Raw genomic sequence first — 14,114 nt, forward strand, 5'->3', positions numbered from 1 at the left:
GGAAGGACACAGCTCTTGAGAGCTGGTGGCCCAGACAAGTGAGCGGCAGGTGGGCAGCAGCCTGGGCTGCGGGATCCCAGAGGCAGGGCACTGATTGGTGGCACCCGGAGGGGACAGGATGGCTCCTTACTGAGCCCCATCTGGTTCTCACTGTTGCTAGTGGCACACAGTGCAGGGTTAAGGACGTTAAATCAGCACCACCGCAACTGAATTCCTCTGTGTGAGCTCCTGTCCCTAGTGCTCTGTCCCCACGTGGGTACCACCCAGGCCTGGCCCTCTCACCCTGACTTACACCTGTCCGATGTTAAGGGCCCTCTGGGCTGCTCAGCACTAAAGCAGATGAGATCTGATCAACAGTGAGGAAGGTGAAACAAAGAGTGGATGGCAGCGGCTGACTCCAAGTCCCAAGGAGAGAACAAAAGGAGTGGTAACTCCCCCACACTGTGCCCTGCTTGGAGCCAGCCGGGCAGTCCAGTGGGCAGGGGCGGTGCTGCTGCGGGGACTCACGGGAGCCAGGGAAGGGCAGGCCCCGGGACGCATTCCTTGTGCTGAAGCTCCAGGCCAAGATGAAAAGGTAATAGAGGAGCAGGGTCGCCCTTCCCTAACTTCCCCGAAGGACGGATGAGAAGCAGCTGTTCTGCTCTGCGCAGCTCTGCGTTCAGAAGTGGCCTGGCTTCGTCCCCTCTCCACTGCCCTGCTTCTCTTTGCCAGGGAGAAAATTAATAAGTCAGGAGTTAGGACCCAGAGATATGTTTTAGGCTCAGCGGATCTGACAGCTGACTGGGAATCAATGAAGTGAACTCCCAGAGCCGCTGCTCCAGGGTGAGGGCTGGAGGCTGCTCCCCCCATGCAGGTGCCGGCCTCGCCCTCTGGGTCCACTTGGGACTTTGAGCCACTGTATTTTCTTTTCAGAACCCCCCTTTCCAGCGGAGATACTCTGTGATTGCAAAGGAAGAAATTTCCCTTCTCCCTGACATCATGAAGCTGACAAATTTAATACTCCTGTTCACCCTCCTTGCCTGCTCACCCTCAGGTAAGCTGGAGTTAAGCTAAATTGAAACTATAGTTGTAGAACTGTATTAGCCAAGGACGCAAAACTGAGGTGCTGACAGTGTTGGAATGATAAGGTGTGGTATCTGGAATATATTTGGGGCAACCTTTAAAATGTGTCCTGAATGAATAACTCCGTGCAATCTCTTGATAAAGAAATCCTAGCTGTGAATCTCACCAAGTCTCTGTTCTTGTCATTGATCATGTTTTCCCCTTTGAATCCTTATGAGCTTGGTAGGAAGATAGAAAAGCCGGAAAATGCTGCGGAATGCGGTGGCTGTTACTCAGAGAATTGTTGAAAGATATTTGGCACAGAAATTTATATGTATTTTAATATTGCAGTTTACTAATAATTACTAAAGCATTGTGTAGATGTTTAATTTTTTCCGATATATTCTGTAGATCTATATAAATAAGTACGTGCACCACAATTAAACAGAAAGTATATTAATATCTGTGAATATGGGTGTGTGTTGTGTGGCTCTCACTTGTGTATTCGAATGAAAATAGAGGAATGCTTAATAAGAGGACAAATAAAAGGAAAGAGTCAGAAAGAGAATGAAAGAGAGATGTACAGAGAGAGGGAGGGAAGAGCAGAGAGAGAGAAGAGGAAGGGAACGGGAAGATAATACTGATGAGATCAGGGACAGTGGCCGTCAGCACCCACTGGTTTTCTGGGTTTGGGAATCATTTTACAAGCAGAAAGCTCTTCCTCTGAAATCAGAAACCATCTGAAGTCCGGAGCCAGAGGGGGAGAAAAGTGTCGTTCCGTTAGCAATTTGTATTTATTTCTTGGTTGTGTTTTTGCCACAGTTGATCATTGCGGTTTTCAGGTAAGAGTTAGAGGCGCTGAGAGACATTTGCTCAAGTCCAGAAATAAATCCTGGGTTTCAAAGTCCTAGGGCTGTGGGGCAAACCTGAACATTATCACGTAAAACAGCCTATCCCCAGACCAGGGACTCAAACTTTTACTAAAAGTGGGTGTCGGCTCGGCGCCTATAGCTCAACTGGCTAAGGCGCCAGCCACGTACACCTGAGGTGGCGGGTTCGAATCCCCAGCCCGGACCCGCCAAACAACAATGATGGCTGCAACCAAAAAATAGCCGGGCGTTGTGGCGGGTGCCTGTGGTCCCAGCTACTTGGGAGGCGGAGGCAGGAGACTCGCTTGAGCCCAGGAGTTGGAGGTTGCTGTGAGCTGTAATGCCACGGCACTCTGCCCAGGGGGATAGCTTGAGGCTCTGTCTCAAAAAAAAAAAAAAAAAAAAGGGGGGGTCGCCGGGGGGGGGGGAAAGAACGGGAAACGAAACACCATCAAGAAAACAGAGACCAGAAAGTGAGATCTCAGGTTCCAAAGGGAAATTTCTTTCTGGTGCTGATACTGGAGGCTCACGTGTGTCTCTCCCAGACAGAGGCAGCCAGTCCTCTCCAGTCCCTCGGTAGCTTCAGTCACCTCCACCGGCTGTCCCCTCTGTTGGGATAACCGGCAGCCACGAGTGGGGAGGGCTGTTCCCCAAACAATGGCTCATCTTGAACTTTGGCTGTTTTTGTATCTTGGAAACAGCAAATTTTGGGTGCAGGTCACATTTTGTGGCTGTTTCATGAACTCAAATATCCTAAAAGCATAGAACGTGTGAGCCTCTGGGGAACCTCAGCAATCACCGGGTTCCCTGTTTTTATTGGGAGCATTTATTATTAAATGCTTGGAATCAGGACCAGAAGTCGTGTCTCCAAATCTCAGTCTAGTGCGTCTCAGTGTTAAATAAATGTTGGTTGGATTCTTGCTCTGATGAGTGATGAGTTTGGCAAAAGAGTCGGCCTTCTGAGCCAAGAGTGGTGTGTGCACTCCTGGAGCACTTGCCCAACCTGAGTCTGGCGTGCGCTCGGCCGTGCTCCCGGGGGAGGGGGGTCTCCGAAGCACATCCTTCCCACCTGCTCTTGGGTACACACTGGTCCTCCCTCTGCCTGAGGAATTGCCTCTCTGGCCCCAAAGGAAATATTCTGGTGAAGAAAAATAAAGCAAAGGTTAAGCGGGGAGAAGAGGGAGAGAGAGGAAAACAACAAAATTCTTTTTTTTTTCTTTAACCAAAAGAGCAAGTGAAAGCTTTAATAAGCAGCCAATACCCTCTGAGGATGTCGTGTCCGACTAAGTGTGTGTGTGTGGGGGGGGGGGGGCACAGCAGGACTCAAAGCAAGGAAATGTGAAAGATCTTGGTCCACTCCGAAGCAGAAACGTGCCTTCACTGCAAAACACAGGCTGTCCACTCCCCAGGAGGGGCAGCAAAGTCCTCTGTTCTCCTGGTGCCAGCTACAACAAAGGATGTTCACACTGGATGGCAAAACACTGTCACCACGGCTGGTGTCCCCTGCCCCAAAACGCACACTACCTGGGACATGGCTTTAGAACATCACCCTTCAGTAAAGCATTTGGGAAAATTCAATATGAACATCACATAGGCAACAAAAACAATAGTAAACGCAGATACATGTTCACTGAATTGAGTTCTCGAAACAATTTTCATGAGGCAATAAGGAGACCACAGTGGAGAAGATGGCCAGGCACTGGTGCCCCTTGCTACTCAAAAAAATTATGGGCTGAAAAGGTAAAACAAGGGCTGACCTAGTGGTGAGAAGACCACCCAGGAGCTCAGCAGTCGCTCACCCCTAGGACGGTGCCCCCTCGTGTCCCAGGGCCTCCGCCAGGGAGGAGAGGGCGTAGGTGATGTTCAGGCCTCACCCAGCTTTACTGTCTTAGCTCCACTGGCATTTTGCTTTTCCTTTGTTGATGCTGAAATTGAGAAATCCAAGCTTCTCAAAGAGAGGCTTCCCCAGCAGAGAATTCCAAGAGCAATTTTAGACATGTTGGTGGGTCATTGCCACGGACCTTAGAACATTATCTAATTTAAAACATGTAAGTCAGTTTCCAAACACTTTTCTATACACAACATATTGGGAATCCATTTTTTTCTTAAAACAGACACACTTGTCCTGGGAATCCTGAACACATCTGTGATTTTACGTCCTCTGGAGCAATGGGCCAGGGCCACTCTGCCTCCTTCCCCTGAGCCACAGAAGGCACCTGTGATGGAGTCCTGTTTGTTATTCATTCATCACACATCACCAAATGTTTAAGGAGGTCTCAAAGAGTCAGCTGTGAGAAGCACTTACCCTTTCTCCTGAAGTTCTATTTTACAAGGACCAACCAGGAACATTTCCAGGACTATGCCCTAAGTCTGTTCGAATAATGCCAATGACTTCAGCTTCTGTTTTGGAAAAAGATTCAGGAAATTTGAAGATATTGGGCAGAAAGTATTAACCCTTGGGGTTTTTTGGCAGAGGGGCAAGGTCTGTTCTGGTCAGAACATTTGCATTAGTCTGCTTGGGCTGCTGCAACAGATACCAGACTTGGGGGCTTAAGCAGCTCACATGTATTTTCTCACACTCTGGAGGCCGGAAGGCCCAGATCAAGGTGCTGGCAAGCTCAGGTTCTGGCGAGGGCTCTTTTTCTGGCTTGGTGACGGGTGCCTTCTGGTGGGGGGCAGACAGACAGTAAACAGGAAGTCATATGATGTGACTAAGTGCTCTCATGGAAGACAGAGTCCCCTAGGGGTATAGAAAGGGGAAGAGTCTTTAAATAGCATAACCTGGAATAATATTGTCAAACAAAGGCAGGATGAAGTGAAGGAATGGCTGCAGGGCTATTCAGAATGGAAGCCTTCCTGAGCCGACGTGAAATCCTAAGGGCCCTGCTCACCAAATGGACCCCCTCTTGGCCAAGGGGCCCCAGAGAAACCTTACAGCTGAGTTCTCAGCCATGGCGAGTTGGAAGGTCAGACGGACCTCATCGTACCCTCTCCTTTGCTAATGGCCACCAGGCTTTTATCCTAAGGGCTAACCAGGAACCAGTCTTGTGACCCAGGCCAGCACGCTTTCCTGATAAGGGACCAGCAACCATGGAGTGGTTTTCACCAGTCTCCGGAGCAGGCGCAGAGAGGGATTTTGTGTCCTTGCTTCACCTTTGGACATCAGAGGGCCCCCTTTCTGAACATGGCTCCAAAAATGGGCACAAAGCTCCATTGCTCAGGCACATGTTCCTCCTTTCATAAATATTCATGACTCCTCCCAGAGCTGGTTCAATACGCACATTTGGCCACTGGCTCAGCATAGATTCCTGCTCCCATTGTCTCTGCCTTGAAGCACACGTGGGCCTGGCCCCTGGCCAGGGCTCTGCTTTCCAGCTTGTGGGATGGCCACCCCCAGGCTACAGTGCTTTATGGGAAATAAAGTTCTCCTTTCCAAATGTAGGAACCTCATCCTCATTTTCTTCAGTTAACTAGAAGCGTCCGGGCAATTCTGAAAAGAGAAGACAGACTTGAGGGGCTGGGGCAGGGGTCGCTGGTGTGGAGAGGGTGGTGGCCTGGGTAGCACCAGGTGGGGTCTGGGAGGGTTGAGGCAGGAGGATGTCTCTTCCTGCGTTTGATGGGACACCATTTGGAGAGTTTAGCAGGGAACTGACATAACAGTCTTTTGTTTTTAAAAGATCATTCTAGCTGCCTTGTGGAAAATGGACTATTAAAGGGGTGAGAGCAGGAACCATCGGGAATCAGCATGAGAATCAGGGAGAGAGGGAGGAGGGAGAGAGAGAATGAATATGGAGTTTGTGATTAGGGTGGAGACGGCAGGAAGCAATCAGAGCTGGGGCATGTTGTGCAGGGTGTTAAGGCCAGATTGGGCAGGAGAGAGAGAGGACCCAAGGAGCCCTGCCTGATCACGTGAGCATGTGGTCCCTCAGAGCATTGCCAGGAAGGCCTTCGGGCAGTATTTTTCAATCTTTTTTATTTTTTTTATTAATCTCAGAACACACTTGAACCTATCATTAAACTCCCATGGCACACTGAAATTATGTTAATCAAAAAAGAGTAAAAAAAGAATATACTTCCTGAGTCTTGAACTTCTTTTGCACATAATTTAATTAATAATCTTTAAAATTTTTCATGGCCCACCTAAGATCCTCTCACCACACACCAGTGTGCCGCGGCACCCCAGGGGAAGGTCGCTAGGCTTGGGCCTCTGGGGACTGCTGCCCGGCTGCCGCTGTGGGGCCATCTTCTCCACTCTCGGTACCAACATGGTGTCATGGTTTGAGTTTGGTTAACTTTTTAATAAATAAGCACAGAAGCGAAGTTACGTCTCTCCCCGTCACCTGTCTGCAGGTTTGTGTTCCTCTGGGTGGAAGAGAAAGGGGCCGGCCCACCCAGAGCACGCAGCCCCTCCCTCGTGAGCAAGGAGCCTCCTGCACCAGGGGAGGGGGGCTTTTCTGCTTTTCTTTCTAATGAGAATATTTGAGTTTTGACTGGAAAAACCTGGGGCTTTGACTCACATGTGATCATCATGCAGCATGTGGGTGGGTCTTTGTGTAAAAGAGAAGACTTTCTGTGATAGGTGTGTGGTTCAGAATAAGGTCCGGGGGGTGTTAGTGATGCTGAAAATACACAGAGGGGCTGTGCACCGATCTATCTGTCTGTCTGTCTGTCTGTCTGTCTATCTGTCTATCTGTCTGCCTATCTGTCTGTCTGTCTGTCTGTCTATCTGGCTATCTGTCTGTCTGTCTGCCTATCTGTCTGTCTGTCTGTCTGGCTGTCTGGCTGGCTGGCTGGCTGGCTGTCTATTTATCTATCTGTCTATATGTCTGTCTGTCTAGATTCTGTGTGTGTGTATTTAAAGGGCCTCCATGTTTTCAATTTGATAGTATAGTATTGAAAAGAAACAAAACATACTCCTAGGCTGCATTCCTGAGCCATTTCCTCACCCAGAAGATTAAGGCTTAAAATCAGAGTGTTTCTCGGGCTCCCGCATGCTGGGGGCTGAGGAGAGTCTTGAGACCGAGGAATGACATCACCAGGAAAGATCTTCTCAGGAAGAAGGCCTGAGAGCAGTGGAGCCCCTGCCCAGTGTCCAGTGACTGTGTGACTGTGTGGACATCACCCGGCCATCCACCCAGTGAGCCCCTGCTATGGGCCAGGTGGTGGGTGAACACGACCAGCTGCCACGGACATCAAGCCATCGTCACAGAGCATGAGGGGAAGAGAGACGTGACGGATACAGATTGTGACCAGGGATGTGGGGGAGAGGAAGGAGGTTCTGTAAGGAGAGCAGGGCCCACACTGTCAGGGGAGGTGGGGGCTGGGGGGGCTGTATGTGATCCTTTGGGTGTATGTGATTTGATGATGGGCTGGTCCCATGAGAGAGAGAAGTTTGGGTAAAGTGCAGGTTCTGTTGGCATCCTTGTGTGTTTGCAGGGAGCTGGGAGTGGGCACAGCTGTGAACTCATGGCTGCCTTTGCTGGAGCTGGCCATTTGGAATAGGTGAGGGCTAAGACCTTGGGTGCTAAGTCAGTGGTCACACCTTTCTCATCAGCTCAGACCTCTCCCAATTTTTTTTATAGCTACTGCAGGATTCAGATCAATAGCCGAAAATGAAGATGCCCTCCTCAGACATTTATTCCAAGGTTATCAGAAGTGGGTCCGCCCTGTACTGCATTCAAATGACACCATAAAAGTATATTTTGGATTGAAAATATCTCAGCTCGTAGATGTGGTGAGTAACCCGTTTGCAATCAGTTAATAAAAACATCGTGCGTTCCTTAACCTGTTTGTGAGCTTAAGATTTTTTTTCTTTCCTCAAGTCTGACATTTAAATTTAAAAAATAATTCGCTGTAAGAAAAAAAAATCTGCCCCCCAAAGCCAGTGAGATGACCCAGGGAAAGGGTAAGGAGTTGACCGGGAGTATATGTTCATTGTGACACCATTGGTGTGGCACCGTTTTGTGGGGTGGATACAGTCACTAGAATGGTCAGCGCCAAGCTCCCTAGCAGAGGACCAGGGAGCTGCAGAGGAGCGGCTGAGCCTGGCCTGACCCAGTGTGATCCTGGCTCCTCCTGGACTCTGCCCTGGACTGGCAGGGGCACCTGCATGGGGACAGAGCGGTGATGGCAATGCCCAGGGCAAGGGCCATCCTCCCGTCCCTGAGAAACTGGTCACGTCTCCTGAAGTCGCCCAGACCTTAACATTCTCTGCCAGTTTTCCTGTTGAGCTTACATTTCTGCTCTGATGGGTCCTTAGGACAAATCAGTGACCTTAACTGGCACTTAGCTAGTCTTAGGCTGAGAATCTTTTGTGCTTCAAATGCCTCAAAAGTAAGACTCAGATAGATATTTGCTAATAAAAGCAAAAAACCAGAAAAACACAACTTCCTTGCATTTCGACTTACAATGCCTTCTTATTTATTTATTTATTTTTGCAATACCTTCTTATTTATTTATTTATTTTTGCAATGCCTTCTTATTTACGTATTTATTTTTGCAATGCCTTCTTATTTATTTATTTTTGCAATGCCTTCTTATTTATTTATTTATTTTTGCAATGCCTTCTTATTTATGTATTTATTTTTGCAATGCCTTCTTATTTATTTATTTTTGCAATGCCTTCTTATTTATTCATTTATTTTTGCAATGCCTTCTTATTTATTTATTTTTACAATGCCTTCTTATTTGTTGTTTCCTTAGGATGAAAAGAATCAGCTGATGACAACCAATGTGTGGCTCAAACAGGTACGTTTTATTTATTTATTTTTTTTTTTTCAGATTAATAGGAGGATACGAATGATAAGTTTACAACCTTTGCACATCTAAGGTAAAGTTCAAGTTGTGGTTGAGGCTTTCACCCAGGGCGTGTGCTATGTACCCCTCAGTTGTGCCCATCAGGTGGGAGCTTACCAACCCCCCTCCTTTTTCCCTTCCCCCCACTTGAATATACTTATGTTTTTATGAATAGAATAAAAACCTTCTTCTTAGTAAAATATCTCAAGAATAGAAAAGCAAGCATCCAGTGCGCTCAGGACGGATATGAAGCCAGTAGTCAGATAGGGACATTTTGGTCCAAGGTTTGTATCTGCCAACCTGGTCTTCGGCGTTCTTTTCTCTTGAGAAAGGCTTCTAAGATTTATTGGGCATTTATTTATTAAGTGCCCAGGCAATATGCTGAGAGTGCAATGGCAAAAATCTCATTTAATTCTCACAGCTACCCCACACGATAAGTTCTGTCATTATTCCCACTTTGTGGGAGAGGAAACTTAGGCCTGTGAGTTGCGGTGACTTGTCCCAAGTTACACACTGTTAAGCAGAGTCAGGCTCAGGCAGCGGAATCTTTCTCCTGCCTTTGCCTGGAGGGAGCTGACCGAGGCGTCCTGGTCTCCTCTCCACAGCCGCTCCTGCCTGGTCTGCTCCTTCCTCCTGGTCTTCTGAGGCTTTGATTCCTCAGCCTCTGGCACATCTCATGGAGTTGGTCTAGAAAGATACTTAGGAGAGCAATGAAGGTAGAATTCACTTCACCTTCAATAGGACTTATTACCTCCATGCCAGGCACTTTGCTAGATCCTGGAAATAGAAAGAAGAGGAAGACCCAGACTGGCCTTCAAGGAGAGGGTGTGGCGTTGGTTATGTAAAAAGTAACTACCGTAATGTGAGAAAAAAACCACGAAGAGAGTGAATGAGAGGAGGAGGGAGTCGGTGGACACTCCAAGGGGAGGAGGCGTTTAACTTGGGTCTTATAGGACAACTGAACACACAGAATTGAGACGCTTCTTTTTTTCACCTAATCCTCCTGTCTTGCCCTCTATTTCCATATTTCTCTGATATATTTAGACGGTCTTCTATCCTCTGCACCAAAGACCTTTCTAAAGTGCAAATCTACTGACATCCAGGGAAAGTCCTCTGTGTGGCACTATTTTTATTCTATTGATTTTATTTGGCAAACTCTCGTCTTCCTCCTTTGTACTTCTAAAGAGTAATCAAAACCTTATAAATCATAAACATATTGACATTGACTCACTGAGACCACAGGGGATGCACTCAATGCCCCAGGCCCTAGATTCCACGTGGTCACAGCCAAGGTCGGGGAAACAGCACCGCAAGCACCTTAGAGGAAGTGGAAAAGGACACCGACCTTTTTAGTAATGACACCCTGTCAGACCCTTTGCCTAGATGTCACCATATAATTAATCACTAGGACAACAAATGCCAAATGTACTCACTCAACAAGCATTTCCTGAGAGCCTACTGGGTGCTGGAGCGTGTAAGGCCCTCAGCCGGGTTGTGTGGAAATAAACACCACTAAATTGATACGGATATGAAGGGGCCCCAGTCTCACCGCAGCTGAGACACAGTTTGCTCTCCAATCACCACGATGACCCTGAGGAATAGAAAGCTGCCGGAATGTCTGCCAAGGTCAACATCTTAAACTAGGGGGTTTCTCTAACAGCTGATTAAGGTCAATGGAAAGTTCAGTAGGAGGAGGACTCATGGGATAGATCCCTAGAGCTGGTCTTTGAGGAGAAATAAGAAGCAAGTCACTAAGGAAGGGTCAGGCCAGCCCCAGAGGTCTGAGTGATCTCTCCGGAAGTCTGACTCTCACCCACAACCTGCAATGGCAATTACAAGTTCAAGTTCATGGATCGAACTCATGGTAAGAGGCCATCTTATCTTCACTCCTTCTCTACAGCCTCACCCTGACCTTAGCCAAGCAGGCCAAGTTTAGATTTTTTATTCAAGTGGACCCTGAATTGAGTAGGGCTCAAAAGACCAACTTGTATAAACTTGGGCAAGCCATTTCACCTCTCTGACCCTCTGTCTCTTCATCTGTGAAATAGAGACAATGCCTACCTCACAGTGCCGCTGGGAGGTTAAATGAGATAATTTGTATGAATGTGACAAGCTGTACAAATGTCACTGCCTTTGTGAGCTTTTTATCTTTAATGACAAATTGTACTTTTCGGCCTTAACAACTTATAGGTTTAGTGGGCCTATGAAAGGTATACTTTGCTGTTTCTAAGATTAAATGTATCAACATGAGTTTGGTTTTAAGAATCTCACATCAGGGCGGCACCTATGGCTCAAAGGAATAGGGTTCCAGCCCCATATGCGGGAAGTGGCAGGTTCAAAACTAGCCCCAGCCAAAAAAAAAAAAAAAAAAGCATCTCACATCAAACTAAGATAACTACAGGCCTCAGGGAGGTCCCAGAGGCTGCAGATCAAGGCAATAATAAAGCATAATTCCTCAATAACTTTTATTTTCATTTTGTCTTAGTGTTAAAGTAAGAATAATTTGAGGATTTTCTACTAAAACAAAATGTCTTATGATTTAGGTTTAGGTGAAATTTGGCTCTGGGTTGTGGTGTAGCAAGACATTTACAAGTGATGGTTCAGGTAAAATATGTAAAAAAAAAAAAAAAAGGACAACTTTAAGAGAATATGTATATTTGACATGGATTTGAAATTGCACTTTCCTGAATTAAGTAACCCAAACTTGGAGTATTTTTTCATTTTTTTTTCTTAGTCATAGATTAACTTTGATATTTGGCTCTGGAAAATCCAGTGTTCTGTTCCCTGCAAAAAACAAGGCCCTCAAGTCGGGAACTGCTATGATAGGAGCCGATGTTTGTGGAGGGCTTTGAGAGGCTCGGCTGGAGCATACTACACAAACACGGCATATTATTTCTAATCTCTTGCTCTGAGAAAACGGAGGCAGGAGGGTAATCTCCAGATGCCACCAGGGTTTCAGAGGGAACAGGGAAGTGACCAGAAAATCCCACAGACCCTCAAAGAACAGGATCAAGGATTTGTTCTTGATCTTGCAGTCAGCCAGTGCTAACTGTCACCTGCAAATGTCCCTTAGTTTGCAGAATTCTGCACCCACGGCCACCCGGTTATGGGGCCCCGCCAGCACTGTGGTGAGCCCACACCCTCGTGGAAGTCAGGTGAGCACCTCAGGGAGGACAAACTCTTTGATCCCTCCATTCCTGTGGTAGGAGGACACCAAGACAGTGAGGAATGACTCTGACTCCTGAAGGTGAAGGCTGGTGACTTGTCTAAGTGGTGCCAGAACTGACAGTTCTGGTGTGGAGCTCAGGGCCTTGGACCTAGCCCAGTGTGCCTTCTGTTCTGGGTGCACCAAAGTAAATGGCACTGCCTCAAGTCCCACGTCCCCAGGTCAGGAACGCACACTGAACCCCCTCTGCCTCTCCATGTCCTCTGTGTGAAGGCTTCCCGACTCAGGGAGCTCCTGCTCTCGCTCCTGCCTGTGGGACCAGCCTTCCCCGGCCCACACCACCCACAGCTCTGCCCCTCACTCTCTGTCTTGGTGTAAAAGTCACCTCCTGGGAACCCCCCTCCCCTGTTTACAACTGTCTTCTTTACAGCAGCCATCAGGAGGGTGGGTGCTTGTAGGCTGACTTGGGTATGGTCTGAGCCAGCCCCAGGGGAGGCGGTTAGGCTTATTGTTGAAAGATGGACCCCACCCGCACAGAGCCCAGCACCCCTTCCTCTAGGGGTGATAAGGTGAGCCAGACAAATCTTTCTGACTTAGAAATCCCTCCCCTTGGGGCTTGCCCCAGTTCCTTTTGAACAATTGTAAAACTAGGATTTGTTTGCTGCAATTTGCAAAAGGCAGGAGCCCTAGAATTTTAATCATCCTGGCCCTCTTTTGTGGGCAAGTCTGGCAAGTGCCCTTGGAGGGAGGGGAGCTGGACGTGAGGAGGGCGGGAGGGTGGCCCTGAGCTGGGCTTTCCAATGATATTTAAGACAGACCCGAGTGTGGGGCACAGTCCCAGCTGTCTGCCCTTTCGTCTGGCTGCGACCCGCCCTGCCCACTGCATATCCCCCCAAATTCTTCCCAGGACTCCATGAGAGCTTTTTAGCTGCATGTGACAGAGCCAGCTAACCTGAACCAGCATTAGCAAGAAGAAAATGTACCGGCTTTTATCATCTGAAAAGCCTGGGGAGGGAAGCTGGCTTTACACGTGTTCCCAGGGCCCTGTGTCTGGCTGGCGGCCCCTGTGCCTCGGTGCTTGGGGCCACCCCACTCTCAGCCAGGCCTCCCTGCAGCCTCGAGACACTTCCCACGCCAAGTTCAGGGGGAAGAACTGGCTCTGGATCTCTTGTAGCCCTGGCGGGGAGGTGGGGGAAGGATGGCTCTGCGTCAACTCTGGTCTGCATGTTTCCACTTACATGACATTCTGGAAAAGGCAAAATTATAGGAAAGAAAAATCAGCTATTTCCAGGGGTTGGAAACCTGGGGTGGGTTGGTTATAAAGGGGAAGCCCAGGAGAAATTTGGGGGCAACAAACTACTTTGGTGTCTTATTGGTGGTAGTGATTAAAGAAATGTTTGCATTTAGAACTGTACATACAAAGAGTGAGTTTTATTGTCAGTTTTAAGAAGGGAATAGAGTGGAAGTGAAACAACAACAAAAACAAAATGCCATTGTGCGTTAGTCGCCTCCAGCATCCCTGAGATTCAGACCCTGATGACAGTCAGTCTCCTTAGCAGGAGACAAATTATTCATAAATTGGAAATTATATTTGCTCTTCAAAGTGGGCAGAGGAGGAGGGAAAATGAAGACTGTGAGTACCCAGTAAACATGCTGAATACTTTATTAGATTGTGCTCTCACACTGTCAGTCTTCACAGGATAATTTTCTGCAAAAAGTCAGGCAGCTAGTTTGTTTTTTTTTTGAGACAGAGTCTCACTTTTTCGCCCTGGGTAGAGTGCCGTGGCGTCACAGCTCACAGCAATCTCCAGCTCCTGGGCTTCGGCGATTCTCTTGCCTCAGCCTCCCGAGTAGCTGGACTACAGGCGCTTGCCACAACGCCCGGCTGTTTTTTGGTTGTAGTGGTCATTGTTTGGCAGGCCCGGGCTGGATTCAAACCTGCCAGCTCTGGTGTATGTGGCTGGCGCCTTAGCGGCTTGAGCTACAGGAGCCGAGCCAATCAAGCAATTTTTTTATACTTTAGATTCTAGATTTTTAAAAGCCAGTATCTTTTGCATTTTGTTTTTTAAGAATCAAGTCTCAAAAATACTGTTTAAGACAGTGTCTCATCTGGGTGATGGTTCCGTCATCTTTCAGACCTCATACATATTTCAGCATTTTGCCAGCTAGTAAAGTCTTCCATCTGCCGAGTCCTGATTTTTTTTTTGAGACAGAGCCTCAAGCTGTCCCCCTGGGTAGAGTGC

General features: G+C 47.8%; 1 protein-coding gene across 1 annotated transcript in view; it reads left to right on the plus strand.

Moving 5' to 3' along the window:
• The first annotated feature begins 874 nt into the window (after positions 1-874).
• The window catches only part of CHRNB3 (cholinergic receptor nicotinic beta 3 subunit), a 17,544-nt gene continuing 4,304 nt past the window's right edge, over positions 875-14,114 (plus strand). Inside the window, exons 1-3 of the mRNA XM_003801065.3 lie at positions 875-1,033; positions 7,493-7,644; positions 8,613-8,657. Of these exons, the coding sequence (XP_003801113.1) occupies positions 979-1,033; positions 7,493-7,644; positions 8,613-8,657 (252 nt within the window). The 5' untranslated portion in view covers positions 875-978. The remainder of the gene's footprint in view (positions 1,034-7,492; positions 7,645-8,612; positions 8,658-14,114) is intronic.

This window comes from Otolemur garnettii, unplaced genomic scaffold (assembly GCF_000181295.1).
Source record: "Otolemur garnettii isolate 467f Iridium unplaced genomic scaffold, OtoGar3 scaffold00197, whole genome shotgun sequence".
NCBI classification, from domain to species: domain Eukaryota; kingdom Metazoa; phylum Chordata; class Mammalia; order Primates; family Galagidae; genus Otolemur; species Otolemur garnettii.